General features: G+C 38.5%; 1 protein-coding gene across 1 annotated transcript in view; it reads right to left on the reverse strand.

Moving 5' to 3' along the window:
- Window positions 1–17,136, reverse strand: part of LOC134656572 (ankyrin repeat domain-containing protein 17) — a 53,154-nt gene extending 36,018 nt beyond the window's left edge. The window contains exons 1-5 of the mRNA XM_063512132.1: window positions 16,776–17,136; window positions 12,314–12,437; window positions 1,856–2,021; window positions 730–985; window positions 119–340 (exon numbers count right to left, since the gene is read on the reverse strand). Of these exons, the coding sequence (XP_063368202.1) occupies window positions 119–340; window positions 730–985; window positions 1,856–2,021; window positions 12,314–12,437; window positions 16,776–16,964 (957 nt within the window). The 5' untranslated portion in view covers window positions 16,965–17,136. The remainder of the gene's footprint in view (window positions 1–118; window positions 341–729; window positions 986–1,855; window positions 2,022–12,313; window positions 12,438–16,775) is intronic.
- Window positions 17,137–17,557: the final 421 nt, after the last annotated feature.

Below are 17,557 nucleotides of genomic sequence, written 5' to 3' on the forward strand. Positions count from 1 at the left end.
ACGCACAACGCACGTACGGGTAGACATACTGTAAGGCAGGTCATTGACCAGAACGTACGACGGTTTAGTGGGCACGGTCGAATGAGAAAGATGAAAGATTCAAGGTCCGTGTAGTTACCTCCATGAGTGGCGTGTGTCCGTTCTCGTTGTGGTCCTCGACGTTGGCGCCGTTGTCGAGCAGCGCGGACACGCACTCCTCGTGGCCGCCGGCGCAGGCGTACATGAGCGGCGTGTTGCCGGAGCCCGACACGGCGTTCACGTCCGCGCCGTGCGCCACCAGCAGCCGCACGATGTCCACGTGCCCCGCGCTCGCCGCCTCCATCAGGGGCGTGCAGTCGCCCTGAGAACAAACACGTGTTACGTCTCCAACATATTTATTTTTCATTTGTCATGTTTTGATAGTGGCTCATTGTTTACCTTTTCAACCCTTAGTTAGCAATCTACTGCTATCCTATATGATAACTTCATTACTCTATTATAGCTAGGTGACGCCTTTGCACATTAGTTTTCCGCCAACCAACGTATGCACCGTTAGTCTTGCGTATGCTATACGTGAGTTGATTGAGTACCTACTGCAAGGATCAAAGTCACATGGTAGCTGATTGCTCGTTACTACAGACTGAATGCAACAAATATCTCGTCTCGTCTGCGCCTCGGGTTCTGTTAGATTCATGTTATCAAATGACAACCGTAATTTAAAATGTACACCAAATTAGTTGACGGTCTCACCTTGATCCCCCGGTCTTCAACACTAGCATGCATGGCTAGCAGCACCTGCGCGAGCTCATAATAGCCCGCGGAGCATGCAAGGGACAGGAGCGACTCGCCCTCCTCCGTGGTCTCGTGCACCGAGCGGCCCTCCGTGAGGAGCTTGCGGACCGTGCCCACATCGCCGTCCGAACAAGCCTCCGCCAGCGACGGCGCGCCTTCCGCGCTCGTCGTCGTTGTTGGCGTCGTACCCGTTGCCGTTGAACCGCATTGGGTGCTGAAATAAATCAATAAACTATACAATATAAAGTTTTTTGTCTTCAATTGTTACTTTTGAAAGTATGTCATCAGATAAGATCAAAGCTTCACGAATCACGGCCGCGCCCCGCCTCGATCGGGCCGATCGGGGAGTCGTGAGACTCGACCGCGGACGGTCGAGAAGCAAAGGCGCGTATCGGCTCAATCTCGGAATATCATCACATGTGCACGTCACTTACTTGTAAGACAGACGTTCCAATTGTCTACAGCGTGTTATTGGCAATCAGTGTCGTAGCACTCATATAGAGTTTAATACGGAGAAACTATATCATGTAGTTTGTATAGTGTAGTAAATCCTGTAATTTGTATGTTTTTGTTCGCTGGTGAATTTAAACTGTTCTCCAGTTGATTACCCTCGCCCGGTACCGCTACAGTTTTGAGGCCCCTCGACTAAAGTAAAATATTACGGCATAGTTGTAAATAAAAGTAGAATTTGTAGAATACTTATATTGTTACTCTGGAGTAAACTACTCAAAATAGTAACAGGAAGGACATGAAAGGTTAATGAGTTGATGCATATTTTATATCACCTTTGGCATGACTTTTATAAGAAAACAATGTACGTATTTTAGCTTGGCCTTATCGTCTGTGCCGATGTTTGTAGGTGAAATGAAAAGAATTAAGAAATACGATGACGTGAATCGTTGTCCGCACAGTTGAAAAACATACCGTTAAAAAGCGGTTTTGACAGAGGAATAGTATTGCACAGCATCATCGGACGGTATTGTGTTAGTGCCATATTGAATTGCCAAAACTTAACGCTTGGCAAGGCATTGGCAATCTATAACGCAGAACTGTATTTAGAATCATTAGCAGTTTGTATACTAACGGCTTGTCCTGGTGGTGGTGGCGGTGGTGGGGCGGCGGCTGGTCGCTGCGCATGCGCGTGAGCGCCGCCGCCGCCTCGTCGAGCGCGCACGACACCGACGACGTCAGCCTCCGGAGCACCTCCGGGTCCGCCAGGTGTTTGCCCTCGCCCGACAGCTTGCCGATGCCTGCGGAAACAAACTCTGCTTACTCTATACAATAACACTTGTAACTCTAGCCGCCCACAAATCAAAACATTAAGGCAAATGCAACTTTGATCTCTCAAAATATTTTTTTTTTTAAATGGAATTGAATACCTTTTTATGGGCGCTGGGGCTTCTGGGCGGCTAATCCGTATGTACTACGTACAGCATCACATTGTATGGCAAGACATAGCATAGGAAAGTACGCAGTTTCCCAACAAGAGACCATGGCATTAGAAATCAGTTTTGTTCTGGTGCTACAGTTCGTTCGTTTCGTGGTGTCGTGCATGATACGAGATATCACAATTCACAATCCAATAAGAAATCGTTAGGGTAAAAAAAATGTGCCCACAATGCTTGGAACTAAACCATCGCTCATCGCAGTGGAGATTGAAATTTTTAATAATAGACAAATAACTAAATAAATACAAAACTGTTAAAATACTTAATTATGTATTTGTCCTGTGTGTGTTGTCATTTGTCATATTCAAACCTACTTTTACTACTTAGTAAGTAGTAAATTACACAATACGGTGTATTAGATCACGATAAAACGTCAATAGCCATTTTATAAGATTGTTTCACACCTAATCCTTGGTCTGTTTTGACCTTTTATTTACTTAAATCCTTCGGTAAAGATTCTGATTGTTTAACCACAGAAAAAATTAAAGGGTGGATTGTACACCCGATAAGTCTAGTAGCAAAAAGGCACGGCCGGCACGGGAAACTCTATTTTTCTACTAATGAAGTTCTGAGGCCAATGCAATGCGTCCTCCGTGAATGATTTAACAAGCCGTAGCCCTGCTGTGAACCTTGCTCTTTGGGCGGAAGTCTAATCGAGTGCATCGTCGCACCAGTTACTGGGATTGCCTGATTTGCTTTAGATACAATAAATTTCATGGGACATAGAAAATGTCTTCTGCGGAAAAGCGACTTAACCGGGAGAAAAGAGGATATTGACGGAGCAGGAGAAAGATGGAAGAAATTACATCGTTTTATAATAGTATAGTTCTTTCATTACACTCTTATTAATGGTGATATACTATTAGGTCCTGGATTATGTTAATAATTTTCTAAACCGCATTTATGCGACAATCATCAATTAAATCGCGTAACTTTCGCGCTATTTGCGTGGAGCACGAGACCGGATTGCAATAAACCGAGTTATTCGATGTGTAATTGTGAACCGTAAGGAACTAATAAAGAGGCGATATAAACATATCATACAAAATACTTAAGTAGATTTATTGACTCCCAGCCTAGATTTTGATACGAATAACACGTAAATTACAAATGAATAGGTAATTATCGACGAGGTATATTAATTTCTAGTACTTAATGATGGCATAAATTAATATACCTACTAGCCTCCGGCTGCGACATCGTCTACATCGATGTCGTTATAAGTTATAACCTACCAGTACCGACCTCTTAGGGGTTGATTTTAATTTTTAAACAATTCCTTTTTAGTGGAACTTATAACATTTGAAGATGAACTGACATTTCAGGGTTTAAACTGCACGTTGTATGTCAGTTTCCATACAAGTACAACGGAACCGTTTTTAGGGTTCCGTAGCCAAATGGCAAAAAACGGAACCCTTATGGATTCGTCATGTCTGTCTGTCTGTCCGTCCGTCTGTCTGTCCGTCCGTATGTCACAGCCACTTTTTTCCGAAACTATAAGAACTATACTGTTGAAACTTGGTAAGTAGATGTATTCTGTGAACCGCATTAAGATTTTCACACAAAAATAGAAAAAAAAAATTTTTTTTGGGGTTTCCCCATACTTAGATCAAACCCATACGTGTGGGATATTCTATGGATAGGTCTTCAAAAATGATATTGAGGTTTCTAATATCATTTTTTTTCTAAACTGAATAGTTTGTGCGAGAGACACTTCCAAAGTGGTAAAATGTGTGTCCCCCCCCCCCCCTGTAACTTCTAAAATAAGAGAATTATTAAACTAAAAAAAATATATGATGTACATCACAATGCAAACTTCCACCGAAAATTGGTTTGAACGAGATTAAGTAGTTGTTTTTAATACGTCATAAATCCCCTAAATACGGAACCCTTCATGGGCGAGTCCAACTCGCACTTGGCCGCTTTTATATATTTATATTCTGAATAGTGAAGCGACATCAAGAAACTAGCGCGCCGCAGTGACGTCACGGAAAGGGGTCACTTGAAACTCGGACGCGCTAAGTAACAGGAAGACAGGTGCTTCAAGATTTTTAGGATTGCATTGCAATGCAGTAACTATACATACAAGAGAACACTATTTATAGTCGTATCTCGCCGTAATTTAAATATTAAATTTAATTGTCATTTTATGTTTACAAATAAAAGAAAACAAAGCGAAATAGAAACATCGCGAAGTGTGAACTAACACAAGGTAGATCTGTTCCTAACATGGATGTAGGTCACATTTCGTTTTGAAACTAGGTTACTGTATGCAACAACTGCGTCCACCCAGACCTTTAAATTATACATGACTGCTTATACTAACAGATATAGCGGTGTCGAGAGACGAACTCAATCTAGTTAGGAACTTACTAACAATAGTCTGGACGAGAAGAAATAGGGTTACCAGTTATAAACTTTCAAACTTCTGATCTTTAGGGTTCCGTAGTCAACTAGGAACCCTTATAGTTTCACTATGTCCGTCCGAGCCTTTGCTCCGTGATCGTTAGTTAGTGCTAGAAAGCTGCAATTTGGCTTGGATACATTTATGACATTTGGCGTGGTAAAAATGGCACATGCTTATTATCGGCACCTACAATCTTTATAACTGGATAGAAAAATAAAATGAGGACTCGACTGTTTTTAAAACCAGAAATTCAGTCAATTAGTCACTGAAATGAGCAACTTTTGTCGCTACTATTTCATCCATAGAAAAAAAATATCTGCCGCTTTCCAGCCACGATCATATTTCTCCAGCGAAGAATCCTGAAGTTTGGTAACCCTGTGAAAGCTAGTCGACCAATGATAACATCATGAACTAAGCTAAGAGCTTTTATGCGCTCAGTTTTACATTATATTTTAATTTAACTGTGCTGGGAAATAATTTATTATAAATTCCAGGAAGCTAACAATGATAGTATAACAGATAAATTTCGCTATAAATCAGGGCTTTCCAACCTTTTTGCGTCTTTCCCCCCTTGTACGCCTGGCGTTTCCTTATCGATACATGTAGTACTTGGCGCCCCTTGATGGTTACAGGATTTCAATCAAAATAAGTAGTATACAGAATGCGAAAATGCATACAAGAATAGTCAAGTCGTAATTCGTGTGAGAGATACATTAATTGGGGCTGATCACGTTCTGTGCGGGCGGGCCGTGGGAACCCGCCGAGCTAGGTGCAACCATGTGCAACTCTGTCGACACTTATGCCGTTTTTCACAAACGTACCTAAATAGTTATTAATTCGTTTGTCCTTAACTGTTAACTTGACATTTGTGTTCGTTAGAAAGAGACATAACATTTTGTAAGTAAGAAGGCTTGTTAATTTGATGAATTACTATGCCGGTTGTACACACTCGTTCTCAAGCCGTCTAAAGTGGCAACCGAAGCGAGCGAGGTTAGTAACTAAAACTAAAAAGAGAAATAGAGACAAATAGGGACAAGAGAATTTTACAATTTGACACAAACGTAAAAAAACTAACCTAAAAATGCCAATTCTTTGTTGCCGCCCTGATTCGTGCTAATTTCCACTCTGTGTACTCAAATACCATGAAGTAACAGCGGTAACATTCAATTTGCCTGTCCATGTCCAACGGCAAATGTCAGTAACGGCCCAGCAAATGTTACGCCGCACAAGGTAGCTGTTCCACAGTCAACGTGAAAGCAGAAAGTATCGACGCTTTTATCATTCAAACACCGATTCAATTAAAAAAATAACTGTCCGAGTCCTGTCTCTTTAGCTTGGGCAAAAATGCTTTCGTATGTCCGGATGTTCTCCACTGCAGGTCGCATTTCTCAACCGATTCTCGTGAAATTTGGTGAGCAGGTTCGGTAGTTTTGGAAAAAGTTCATAATGGCGAAAAGTGGTTCACAGAGCAGAGGTATGGAAGAGTGCCTTATGCTTAAAAACTGCTCCACAAATTTATTGCGGGTCGCACTGGCAATCAGTGATAGTTATGTAAATATAAATCTCGTGTCAAATATATTTTAACTACCTGCAGCACACCAAATCTATTAGATTTGTATGAGTATTTAATGGGTCACGGAACATTTCAACGTTTCAACACAGACAGATATCGTATTCAAACGTTATTATTGTTTAGCGTTACCTCAAGTTGAAGAAAATGTACCTTTGTAAGTACAAGCTACATAATATTAACCACTGATTGCTTACTGCTAACACTGCCCGTGAGAACTGTCTAATACGCTTCCGTTTCTAATTTCTTGCTTATCGCCAGCGGTGGGACACCTGCCCAAATCGGACGAGCGGACACTGAACTTGTTTTAAAAACTTAAATAAGGCCAATTATATTCACCAAGTCCGTATTATATTTATAAGCCATTGGACAATGAATAATTATCGATTCACTAGCACAGTCTACACGTGGATTTCTTATCAATTCGATTATTTACACACAAATTTAATGAAATGGGTTTGTTTATAAAATCATTTAGCGGCTTTTCGACAATGCCACACGCCATCAAGACATTAACATTAAATCACTAAACCAAACTGATTTAGATGACAATTGATGTGAAGACTCAGTGGCAGAAATACTTCAATTAATTGAAATAGAGAGTAGGACTGACGCCGAGTTGTGCAGTATTAATCAATCAGTTACTTAATGAAGTTTGTCTACTGTTCCTGCTGGACTTTATTTCTTTCAAGTTACGCAATAATACTTGATCATGGGCTTATTAGGATAAACTCTAAAACCGTCCACAAACAGCGGACGAAATATTAAATACGTCAGACATTTAAATTGATTTTTAGATCAGCCAGTCACATAACGTCCGCCGCCGCGGGGAAACACGGCGCGGAACTAACAAATCGCATAAGACTTATGAGGCAGTTTCTCTATTTGTGACGTTCTCAGGCTATAGAAATGATTCTTACTGGCAACTGACATAGCGATGCTTTTTGATTGAAAACTTTTTGCATCGCGGCAAGCGTTCGATACGAATATAAAATTGACGATTGACGACAAAGTTAATAAATACATTAAAGCGGGCATATATGTTAATCCAGGGATTGTGTATCGATCACCGATTGAGCGAAGGACTGCGGGTCACGTGGGCTCATTAACAGTTTTATTCAGCGTTAATTAGGGCTAACACACAGGACTGGGGGAGCCAATCATTGTTCATTTACGCGATTTTGAAGCGGGGGCTGCATGATAATGTGAAGTTACGAGAGTTAAAGATTATAATATCAGATGACTAATAAGCAATTTTTTTTAATACGCATTTAATAGGAAATCGTCGCCCAGCTTACCTAGCAATAACTTATGTATGTATGCTATTAAATTTCTTAATTAAATAGTGAATACGAGGAAAGTATTCAATCATTTTACCAACTATGTATGACAGCGTTACAAATCCTGCACCCAACGCAACGCAACGCAAAGCAAGGGTCTCTATTGTTTCCCAAATAGTTTTAAGCCATAATGTATTGTTTGCTCGAATTTTCGTTATTCATAATTCATTTGGTTCAGAAACGCGTCACTTTTCAGGATTGCCATAAAACAAACCTAACCTAACCTATCTATAGGATAACCTAACAAAAATCCTGAAATGTTAACGGTTTCAGTTTTATGACTAACGATAATATGACAAACAATACATTATGACTTAAAACTTTATGGGAAACAACGGGACCCCTCAACGCAAACATGCTCACAAAAATACTCATTCAAAACTTTGCATTAAGAGGAAATATTTAATAGTGGCCATTTTTCCATACAAACGTTCGCGACATTTTCCTCTCTGGATTTTGGCCCTATACGAGTATAATATTACCAGTACCTGTCTCGGTACCTTTTACTTTTTTTGATATTTTTATTTTTATAAGACCTAGGTTACTTAAAGCAGCGCTAAAAACGGCAAAATAAATGCGCCGTAAACAGACGCCTAGCATACAAAAACGCAAAAATCAAAACGGTCAGGCACAGATAATTTCTATCTCATTCGGTTCCCAAAAGTTTCGTTGCGATTGGTTAAGTTAGTTTTGGAGGAGGAAAATGTCGAGAACAAAACCTCGATTTCTGAGATTTTTAAGTCGGATTTTTGGACGGAGGTGCATTTGCCCTTATCGCACGTTTTAGAGGCTCCGCCAGCGCCTGCGAGACAGCAAACATTGATTTAAATTTCTTAAATCTGAAAAGGGGCACAACTAATATTTCCTTTTAACAACTTTGTAACTTTTCTGGTCTCGTTAGCAAAGTGGAGAGCAAAAAAGGGCAAAATAGTGAATTTTTTAGGAGTGGAGCAGGCGAAATGCACTGGAACGTTAAGACCTTACATTCAATTGCGTACAATACAATGGTGTTATCACTGATTGGTGGGCATCGATACTTGATCTTGCAATATGAATATGACGCCAGCCCATCTTGATTTTATTCCATTGGCAACCGTGTATGAACACGAGCCTTGTCAAAATAAGGTATAGTTGGGCAAACGCATAACAGATATTAGGCACGCCTACACACTAGACTAGAACCATACTACAGATTAGGTACTTATACATTCAAAAGTAATAAAAACGGGTTGCTTTTGTGTTGTTAAACGGATTGCTGTATTCAATGTTTTTGTATATGTAATTTACTACAAAATCGAGCCGCGTTCTATTGGTTACATGTACTCGTAGTTGCAGTTTATATTTTAAGTTTATTAAGCAATACTCATACATATAATTTATCAGAGAAAGTACCTATTCAATTTCGGTACAGTAAGAAACACAAATACGTATTCTAGTGCTGTAGTAAAACTACATACGTAGGTATCATCATCTTCCTCGCGTTGTCCCGGCATTTTGCCACGGCTCATGGGAGCCTGGGGTCCGCTTGGCAACTAATCCCAGTAATTGGCGTGGGCACTAGTTTTACGAAAGCGACTGCCATCTGACCTTCCAACCCAGAGGGTAAACTAGGCCCGTATTGGGATTAGTCCGGTTTCCTCACGATGTTTTCCTTCACCGAAAAGCGACTGGTAAATATCAAATGATATTTCGTACATAAGTTCCGAAAAACTCATTGGTACGAGCCGGGGTTCGAACCCGCGACCTCCGGATTGCAAGTCGCACGCTCTTACCGCTAGGCCACCAGCGCTTCTACGTAGGTATGTAGTTTTACTAAAGGTATAGAAAGGTTCTATCTAGTCTCCATGTGATATAAAGATATTGATTCGGTGAATGTAAGTTGCATATAAAGGTCAAGGTGGCGTTAACGTTATGCACTCGCCGTACAAATTACTTATAATTGTATTTATCACATTGTCTAGTCTTTTAATTTGTCCAAGTTGTTGTGGCTACTTTACAGACTTGAACATGTGGGTTTTACTTAAAATGTTAGCTACGCATTGCCTCAGAGGGGCCAGTATAAAGAGATATTTAGTTATGCGCAATTAATACGGATCTTAAGAACTAACTATACTAGAGACGAGCTCGCATTCGACATGTTTGTGAATTTAGGGATGGCTGGACAGTAGTGGCGTGAGTGGTGTAAGGTACCCGTCCATATCAATTGCTATGGTCAGACGTGGCGTAAACGAGACGATGTGGCGGAAGTTATGCCGATTTATGGCTCCTCTACACGATGGGCCAACGCCGGCCACTCCAAGGGACTCAGCCATGCGGTAGAATGAGATAGCAATATCACTTGCTTCCTCCCTCTAACGCATAAATGCGTCCCTTGGAGTAGCCGGCGTTGGCCCATCGTGTAGAGGAGCCATTAAGAATTAGTACACTCGGACGCAAAGGCACCTAATCAGATTTGATTTGTTACTAATGTGAAAAGGTAAGGTTGATGAATCTTGTAGCGGATAACTATTTGTTTTGATTTCTTGTTTTAATAGAGATACTCTTGCTATTTAAAAGGCAACCCTTTACCAAATGATACTTTAACTATTGTGTAATAAAAATCTAATAAAGTTATAGGTATTTACATCATTACTGCCAGTTTCCGTCGTTTCCGAGATTACGATACCTTCAATCAAGTATAAACCCAAAAGTGGACATTTTATTTACTTAACAGATTATACAGGGCTGATTTAAACAGTTTTATAAACTACGGAACGTTTAGGAACTTTACTATAAAATGATAGGAAGGGATAAAAGCAATGACAACTGTAACCGTTAAAAGTAGCTAACTTAAAACCCGCACCCGCATCAAGGCACCGGCGTCGCTTCTGCTTTTAATGTGACGTCGAATCACGTCATTCCAATCGCATACCGAACGGTGACCAATTGTTTGCTCAGCTGAACCAGTATAGTTATTTATTACGCATTTCGAAGTCACACTATGCACTGCTTTACTGGAAGCGAGCGCTCGCCGCCGCTTTTAAAGTGATGGGAATACGCCAGATAGATACAACAGTGCAGTGCAGTTTTAACAACATTCATAACTAGATCTTTATCTGAACTCGACCGTGTCCGCATCAAAGATATATTCATACTTTTGCACCTTATACCACTGTAACAAGGTAACAAATGTATACATGTCTGTAGAGCAGCGTTCACGCTTTGAATACTTCAATACCGCCGGTATAGTAAATTAATTTTTAAATTAGGTACTAAATATTGACAGAAACATACAGGCATTAAATCAAGTTTGTGTGATTACAGTTTTTTGTTTGTGAGATTATACAGTTTTTTACGATAATATGTATGTTCAAAACTAATAGGTAATACATATAATTATTGTGGTTTCTTGGGACATGCGAATTTTCTTAAAATAAGATATAATTTTATAAAATAAAATTGCTGTTATATTTTAAATAAAAAGCTAATTGTTAATTTTATTATCTTTTGAATCTTTTCAATTTCTTTGAACATACGTTATTTAGTGATATTGATATTATTATCAATAGCGTATAGCTCGTCTTAATTAAAATTTAAAAGTATTAAGCTACTTTGCTTGTTATTATGTACTTATGTAGGCGTGTGCGTGACATTTTTGTATGTGAATGAAAAATAGCATATGAAAAGTTAAAGGAATTCACTAAAAATAGGTATATGAAAAAAAAATGTTATGCCAAATACCTACCATGTGTGGCATTCCTTTACAGTTGTGATTTGTATCTCACAACTCACACAATCCCGCCCAAAGTGCTCAAAAATGTCTGAACATGCACTCTAACGTCTCGACATTAAAAACGTGTTCAGATATTAGTGATCGCCTTGGTTGCTCCTCCATATCTGATAGCGACTGTACAATGTCATTTCTGTAAGTTTGTCCCTTAATAAGTACTTATTTTTATTTCATTACGAATTTGGTTAATAATATAATCTCTCACCGCCTACAATACAAATCAAACCTAACTTAGACAAATTCAATTTTAATCAGTTAAAATTAAGATTTAAAATACAATGGAAGGCCTCTTTAGGGTTCCATAGCCAAATGGCAAAAAACGGAACCCTTATGGATTCGTCATGTCTGTCTGTCCGTCCGTATGTCACAGCCACTTTTTTCCGAAACTATAAGAACTATACTGTTGAAACTTGGTAAGTAGATGTATTCTGTGAACTGCATTAAGATTTTCACACAAAAATAGAAAAAAAAAACAATAAATTTTGGGGGTTCCCCATACTTAGAACTGAAACTCAAAATTTTTTTTTCATCAAACCCATACGTGTGGGGTATCTATGGATAGGTCTTCAAAAATGATATTGAGGTTTCTAATATCATTTTTTTCTAGAATAGTTTGCGCGAGAGACACTTCCAAAGTGGTAAAATGTGTGTCCCCCCCCCCCCTGTAACTTCTAAAATAAGAGAATGATAAAACTAAAAAAAATATATGATGTACATTACCATGCAAACTTCCACCGAAAATTGGTTTGAACGAGATCTAGTAAGTAGTTTTTTTTAATACGTCATAAATCCCCTAAATACGGAACCCTTCATGGGCGAGTCCGACTCGCACTTGGCCGCTTTTTATTATAGGCAAGAAAGAGGTTGGCTCTGGGCTGCTAGAAATAAAAGTTACTTGTTGTCAAATGAACATAGGTACTTAATATTATAATTGTTCAGGTTGTTTGTTGTTGAAAATGGTCCTACGCTTCAAAGAAACAATAGAATTAGAGACACCAAGTTACTAACCTGCTGCTTCCAGGAGTGCCTCGAGTCTCGCCTGCATCTCAGGGTCGACGGCCCGCTCCGGGTCGTCGTGGGATAGTAGGAACTTAGATGACTCCGTACCTGCGCCTTCTTCCTCCATCTCCGCCTGCCAACACATAGAGAGTTAGCAAAATGTTTTAGGTAAAAAGTTTACAAATGTGGATAAGTATAGCTGGTCAAGCAGATCTTGTCAGTAGAAAAAGGCAGCAAATTTGAAAAATGTAGGCGCGAAGGGATATCGTCCCATAGAAAATTTGAATTTCGCGTCCCTTTTGTTACTGACAAGATTTGCTTGGCCAGCTATATAACATTTTTTTCAGTTACTCAGTACAGTTATCAAACTGTACAAATAACAATTTTGTTATACACACATAGGTATAGTCAGCTGTACAAGGCGCAAGTTTGTACACAAGGGGCATCAGCTATCTCTGCAGATGACTGTACTTTCTTGAACACATCTACTCCATTCATGTCAATAAGTTGATCTGTAGTTGAGTTACAAAGTGTGTATTTATGTAGATACACTTCTTCTATCTAATTATAAGAATACTAAAAATATAAATGGTACAATGTACCGTACATTGTTATGTTGACCTACTGGTGTTGACCGGTCTGGCTTAGTGGGTAAACTAATTACCCACTGCCTGCACTGTGAAGTTGATAGTCTTGGGTTTGAATCCCGGTAAGGGCATTTATTTGTGTGATGAACACAAATATTTGTTCCTGAGTCATGGCAGGGGTGCAAAACTCTTTGCTTCGGGCACTTTGCTTGACACTACTTGACGTCCCCTTTGCAAGCTCAACCACAGATAAGATAATGACTTGAATTGTGACAACCCTAAATAGCCAAAACGGATAGTGCCATATATATTAGAAAGGGACAGCATGATTCGACCCTGAACCGCAGTCAAACTTCGGTTTTGTAGGAAGTTTCCTTTCTGTACAGTAGTACTATTATTTTATTCTGTGGTCATGGGTGTTTCTTATGTATATAAGTATGTATATTGTTGCCTAGCACCTAAACTTGTCCTGTACATATTCACTTGTCAATTCATACCATTAAACTGTTATTCCTGTATTTGCAATCTTGTCAATGTTGTGAAATTAGTGCCCGGCTTGCTGCAGTGTTGGAGACTCATTATTACACTGAGCTCTTTAAAAAAACCCCGAGTTTATTAAAAAAACTTTGCACTTATGACATAAATATTTGTGATGAAGCATAATATTGTAGAATATAATAAAAAAAATATAATTTATTGGTCAATAACATTACTTAATGTATATAAATATCACAGTATCACACATTTCAATAACCCTTTAGTTATTCATCAGAATAGAGGCAATCAAAGAGAGTGCTGCCCAAATAAAGTGTCAATGACCTTTCCAGCACTGCTATAATAATAGTCATGTCATGTCATATGTTGTAGGTTTTTTTTTATTAACTTACAACTTGCATTACTCCTTAACCCTTTTAGATCTTTTTTTGTCATATTTTGAATATATGAGGCATCAATCCTAACTTTTTATTAAATTGAAATTACCTTTTTCAAAAGGTATTAGCGAATACTTATTAATGTAGGCAAGAAAGTAGTGGTACTTTCAAATATATTTACGGAAATATTTTAACAACATTTTTATGTTAGGTTGGTACCTCATTATATACTTAACATAAGTATTAAGAAAAAAGTATCATTAGAACTATCAAACATAAGGTCAAATAATTAGGGCATTCATTTTTGCTTACAGACAGACACATTCCTACGAGCTATGATAATTAATTATATAGAATAGATTATGAAAAAAAAAAAACATATTTTCTGTAACAGATCCGAGGTCATGTCTACACTAACAAATACTTTGTCTTTAGTTACTGTGTCTGGATTTCCAATAACCAGACAACCAAATTGTTTTATTGGTTGCATCACTGTGCAACACCATAACATTTAACATTTCTATCTATCTATATCTATCTAATACCTTTAAACGAGCTATTCTTGTTTATTTATTTATTTATTTATATATTTATTTATTTATATATTTATTTATTTATATATTTATTTATTTATATATATATTTCAGGGATCTCGGAAACGGCTCTAAAGATTTCGATGAAATTTGCTATACGGGGGTTTTCGGGGGCGAAAAATCGATCTAGCTAGGTCTTATCTCTGGTAAAACGCGCATTTTAGAGTTTTTATATGTTTACCAAGCAAAGCTCGGTCACCCAGATATTAGCCTTTTATTTCCGATCCTTGGGTACAACGGTTATTTACTCGATATTATTATCTTTTTTCTTTTTACTACAATATGTCCTGCAGTTCGGTGTACCTTTTGGCATAGGCCTCCTCCAACCTTCTCCACTGTACTGTGTCTTTTTGACGGATTCGCTTTTTTAGTTTCTTTTGTTGGAGGATATTGGTCTAGTACTCCATTTAACATTTATTTGAACCTATTTATATGTGTGGTTACACATATCACACATCGACATATCGTAGGACATATCGCACGGTATAAAGACAACAGATGGACAATATTGGCAATGAAATGGAGAGGCCCTATTGGCAAAGGGAAAGTGGGAAAGCCATATAAACAATAGCTAGATGACATAAAAGAAACTGCAGGGAAAGACTGGTAAAACGAAGCGGAAGACAGGCAAAGATGGAGACAGTTGGAGGAGGCCTACACTCGTAGAGGGGTCCAAATTAAATAAATAAATACACACATAAATTTAACACTAACTACTAGCTATAAGAAACTTACTAACCAATACGCAGAAACTTCTAATGTAAAAATGGGAAATTTGGAAATAAAGGCTTTTTTATTTTTATTTATTTTATATGTGTACACTATAGGCTGCAATGTTGTCAATAGCAGTAGGAAAAAAATATTATGGTCCAAACATTTGTATCATGTTTCGGGGAAACTACATGACATGAGCCTTAACTATACCTGGAAATTGTTGTGATTTGCTGACCTTTGCCATAGGCCAAATAAACAAAGTCACATGGTTTGGTTTGTTTATCTCTATTGAAATACATAAACATACAGTATGCCCTGTATCTAATGAGTCACTAGGCAAGACAAGAACTACAGTGTAAACTCTACATAGCGACACTCAAGGGACGGACACTTTTTGACGTTGTATGTAGAGGCAAAAATGTCCACGTTATAGGGAGTGAAACATTATATTGAGTGATGTTATATGGAGTTTACACTGTATATAAAAACTATACAGCTTGTTAATGCCCAGGCAAGATAGTCCACTACAAACACTATCATCAGGGTTTACACATTAGTTTCCCAACCATAACTACTATGTACAACTCATTATACATTCAGTTTTTCTCTAAATATTGGTTATGAAAATCATAGGTTACTACAGTACTACAGATTAGACCCATAGCTTTGGCATTTGTACAGATTGTAGTTGACCCAATTATAAATAACACAGACACAAAAGGACAAAGGTGAGCAGTTAGTAATGTTAATACACTAACTTCAGCATTACATGGATGGATGCAAACCACAAACATTATGTTAGAATCACAAGGACCATTCAACATGAAGAAAACAAAAACATTATCCGACATGTAAGTGTCCATTGCACACACATTATGCAGGTTAACAGTAAGTCACTCTGCACAGAAACAGCTACTGAAGGCACTCACTCAGGTTGTCTTCCACTTACCAACTCTGGCCTGCTAAGGCACAAACAAGCCAGCAAGATCTATAACACCAACGAGAAAAATGTGAGACACACTGACATGTGGTGCTTAGGGACGAGCTTACAGCGTTTATTTACTGTGGATGGTCCTTGCAATTCATCAACAACCATTATTTTGCGCGAATACCAGTAGGCGTTCTATACGAGACGTGTGCGCGTATCGACACAAAACATACTACCATTATCGATGTTTGTGTCCAATTCATTCTTAAATTATATAATTCTCCGAAATGTAGGGATATAACGTCACTAAAACACAAAAATGAATTCGTTCACAATGAATAAATGCATGTGATTCGAGAAACATGGCCACCATACTTCAAACCTCCAAAACACAAATAGACAATGAAAAGAACCTTACGGCGATATAATTCGCTAATATTGTATAATTAAAACAGAATCAATTGAATAGTGTCTAGGAGCGGCTGGCATAAATAATTTCATGCATTACTCAGTAGTACGTATGTACTTAGAACTTTCTGACGTTTTACGGAATATTTGGCAAGCAACGACTTTGTTGGGAATAAGAAATGGATTATCTCATTGTAGCGTGCCACACGTGATTGGAAATAAATGTTATTGTGAGATAATTAGATTTCGAGAGAAAAGAAATTGGATGACCAGACATGTACAAGATGTCCCTTGCTTGCAGTTTAGAGCGGTACAGATAGTTACATTCCCTACTACCACCGCCTCTACCGAAAACAAAACACGTTTTACCTCGGATACAGAGTCATCCTCGCTTTCAGAAGAGTCCGTCATGTATTTGGCAGGCGCACCTGAATACGTTTCGGTTTCAGATTTGGCCGGACTCGAAGCCGAACTCTGAGGAGTGGACGATTTTACCACATCAAGTTGCACATTCACCTTATCGATATTACGGTTTTCAGACTGTCCAACATTCTGCATTTTTGTCCTAATCCAATATAACTTAATTAGTCTTTCAGTATCAACACTTTCCTACGAAATTAACACGTTCTTATATTAGCAAACAAAATTTATTTCGTCATTTAACCAGGTTGATACCCGCCATGTCTACTACCGATGTCGTCCCGGATGCTTCAAGTAGGCTAGCAATTATCTCCCTCTGGCGGAAAAATGCTGAATTTTTTCATGCTGCCCCCTACAGTCAAAAATGTGAAATAATTAAAAAAAAAAGATTAGACTTTGATATTAAGCTATTATGCTGGGTTCTTTTTTTTTTTCAGTTAAAAAAATAGTGTTTGCATACTTCACGAAATAACAAGAAAAATGTAAGAAAATGTGTTATAATGTACATTATAAAAATTACGTGTATTTGAAACTGAAACGCTACACTTAGTTTCATTACACACTGTCGCACCGCACCGCACCAAGGTCGCGGTGCGGTGCGATAGTGTGTTATCACTTTTACACACGTTAGTATATATGAAGGCCCCAGTACACAATGGGCCATCGCCGGCCACTCCAAGGGACGCATTTATGCGTTAGAGGGAGCAAGTGATATTGCTATCTCATTCTAC

The sequence above is a fragment of the Cydia amplana genome, chromosome 2 (genome assembly GCF_948474715.1).
Source record: "Cydia amplana chromosome 2, ilCydAmpl1.1, whole genome shotgun sequence".
NCBI lineage: Eukaryota > Metazoa > Arthropoda > Insecta > Lepidoptera > Tortricidae > Cydia > Cydia amplana.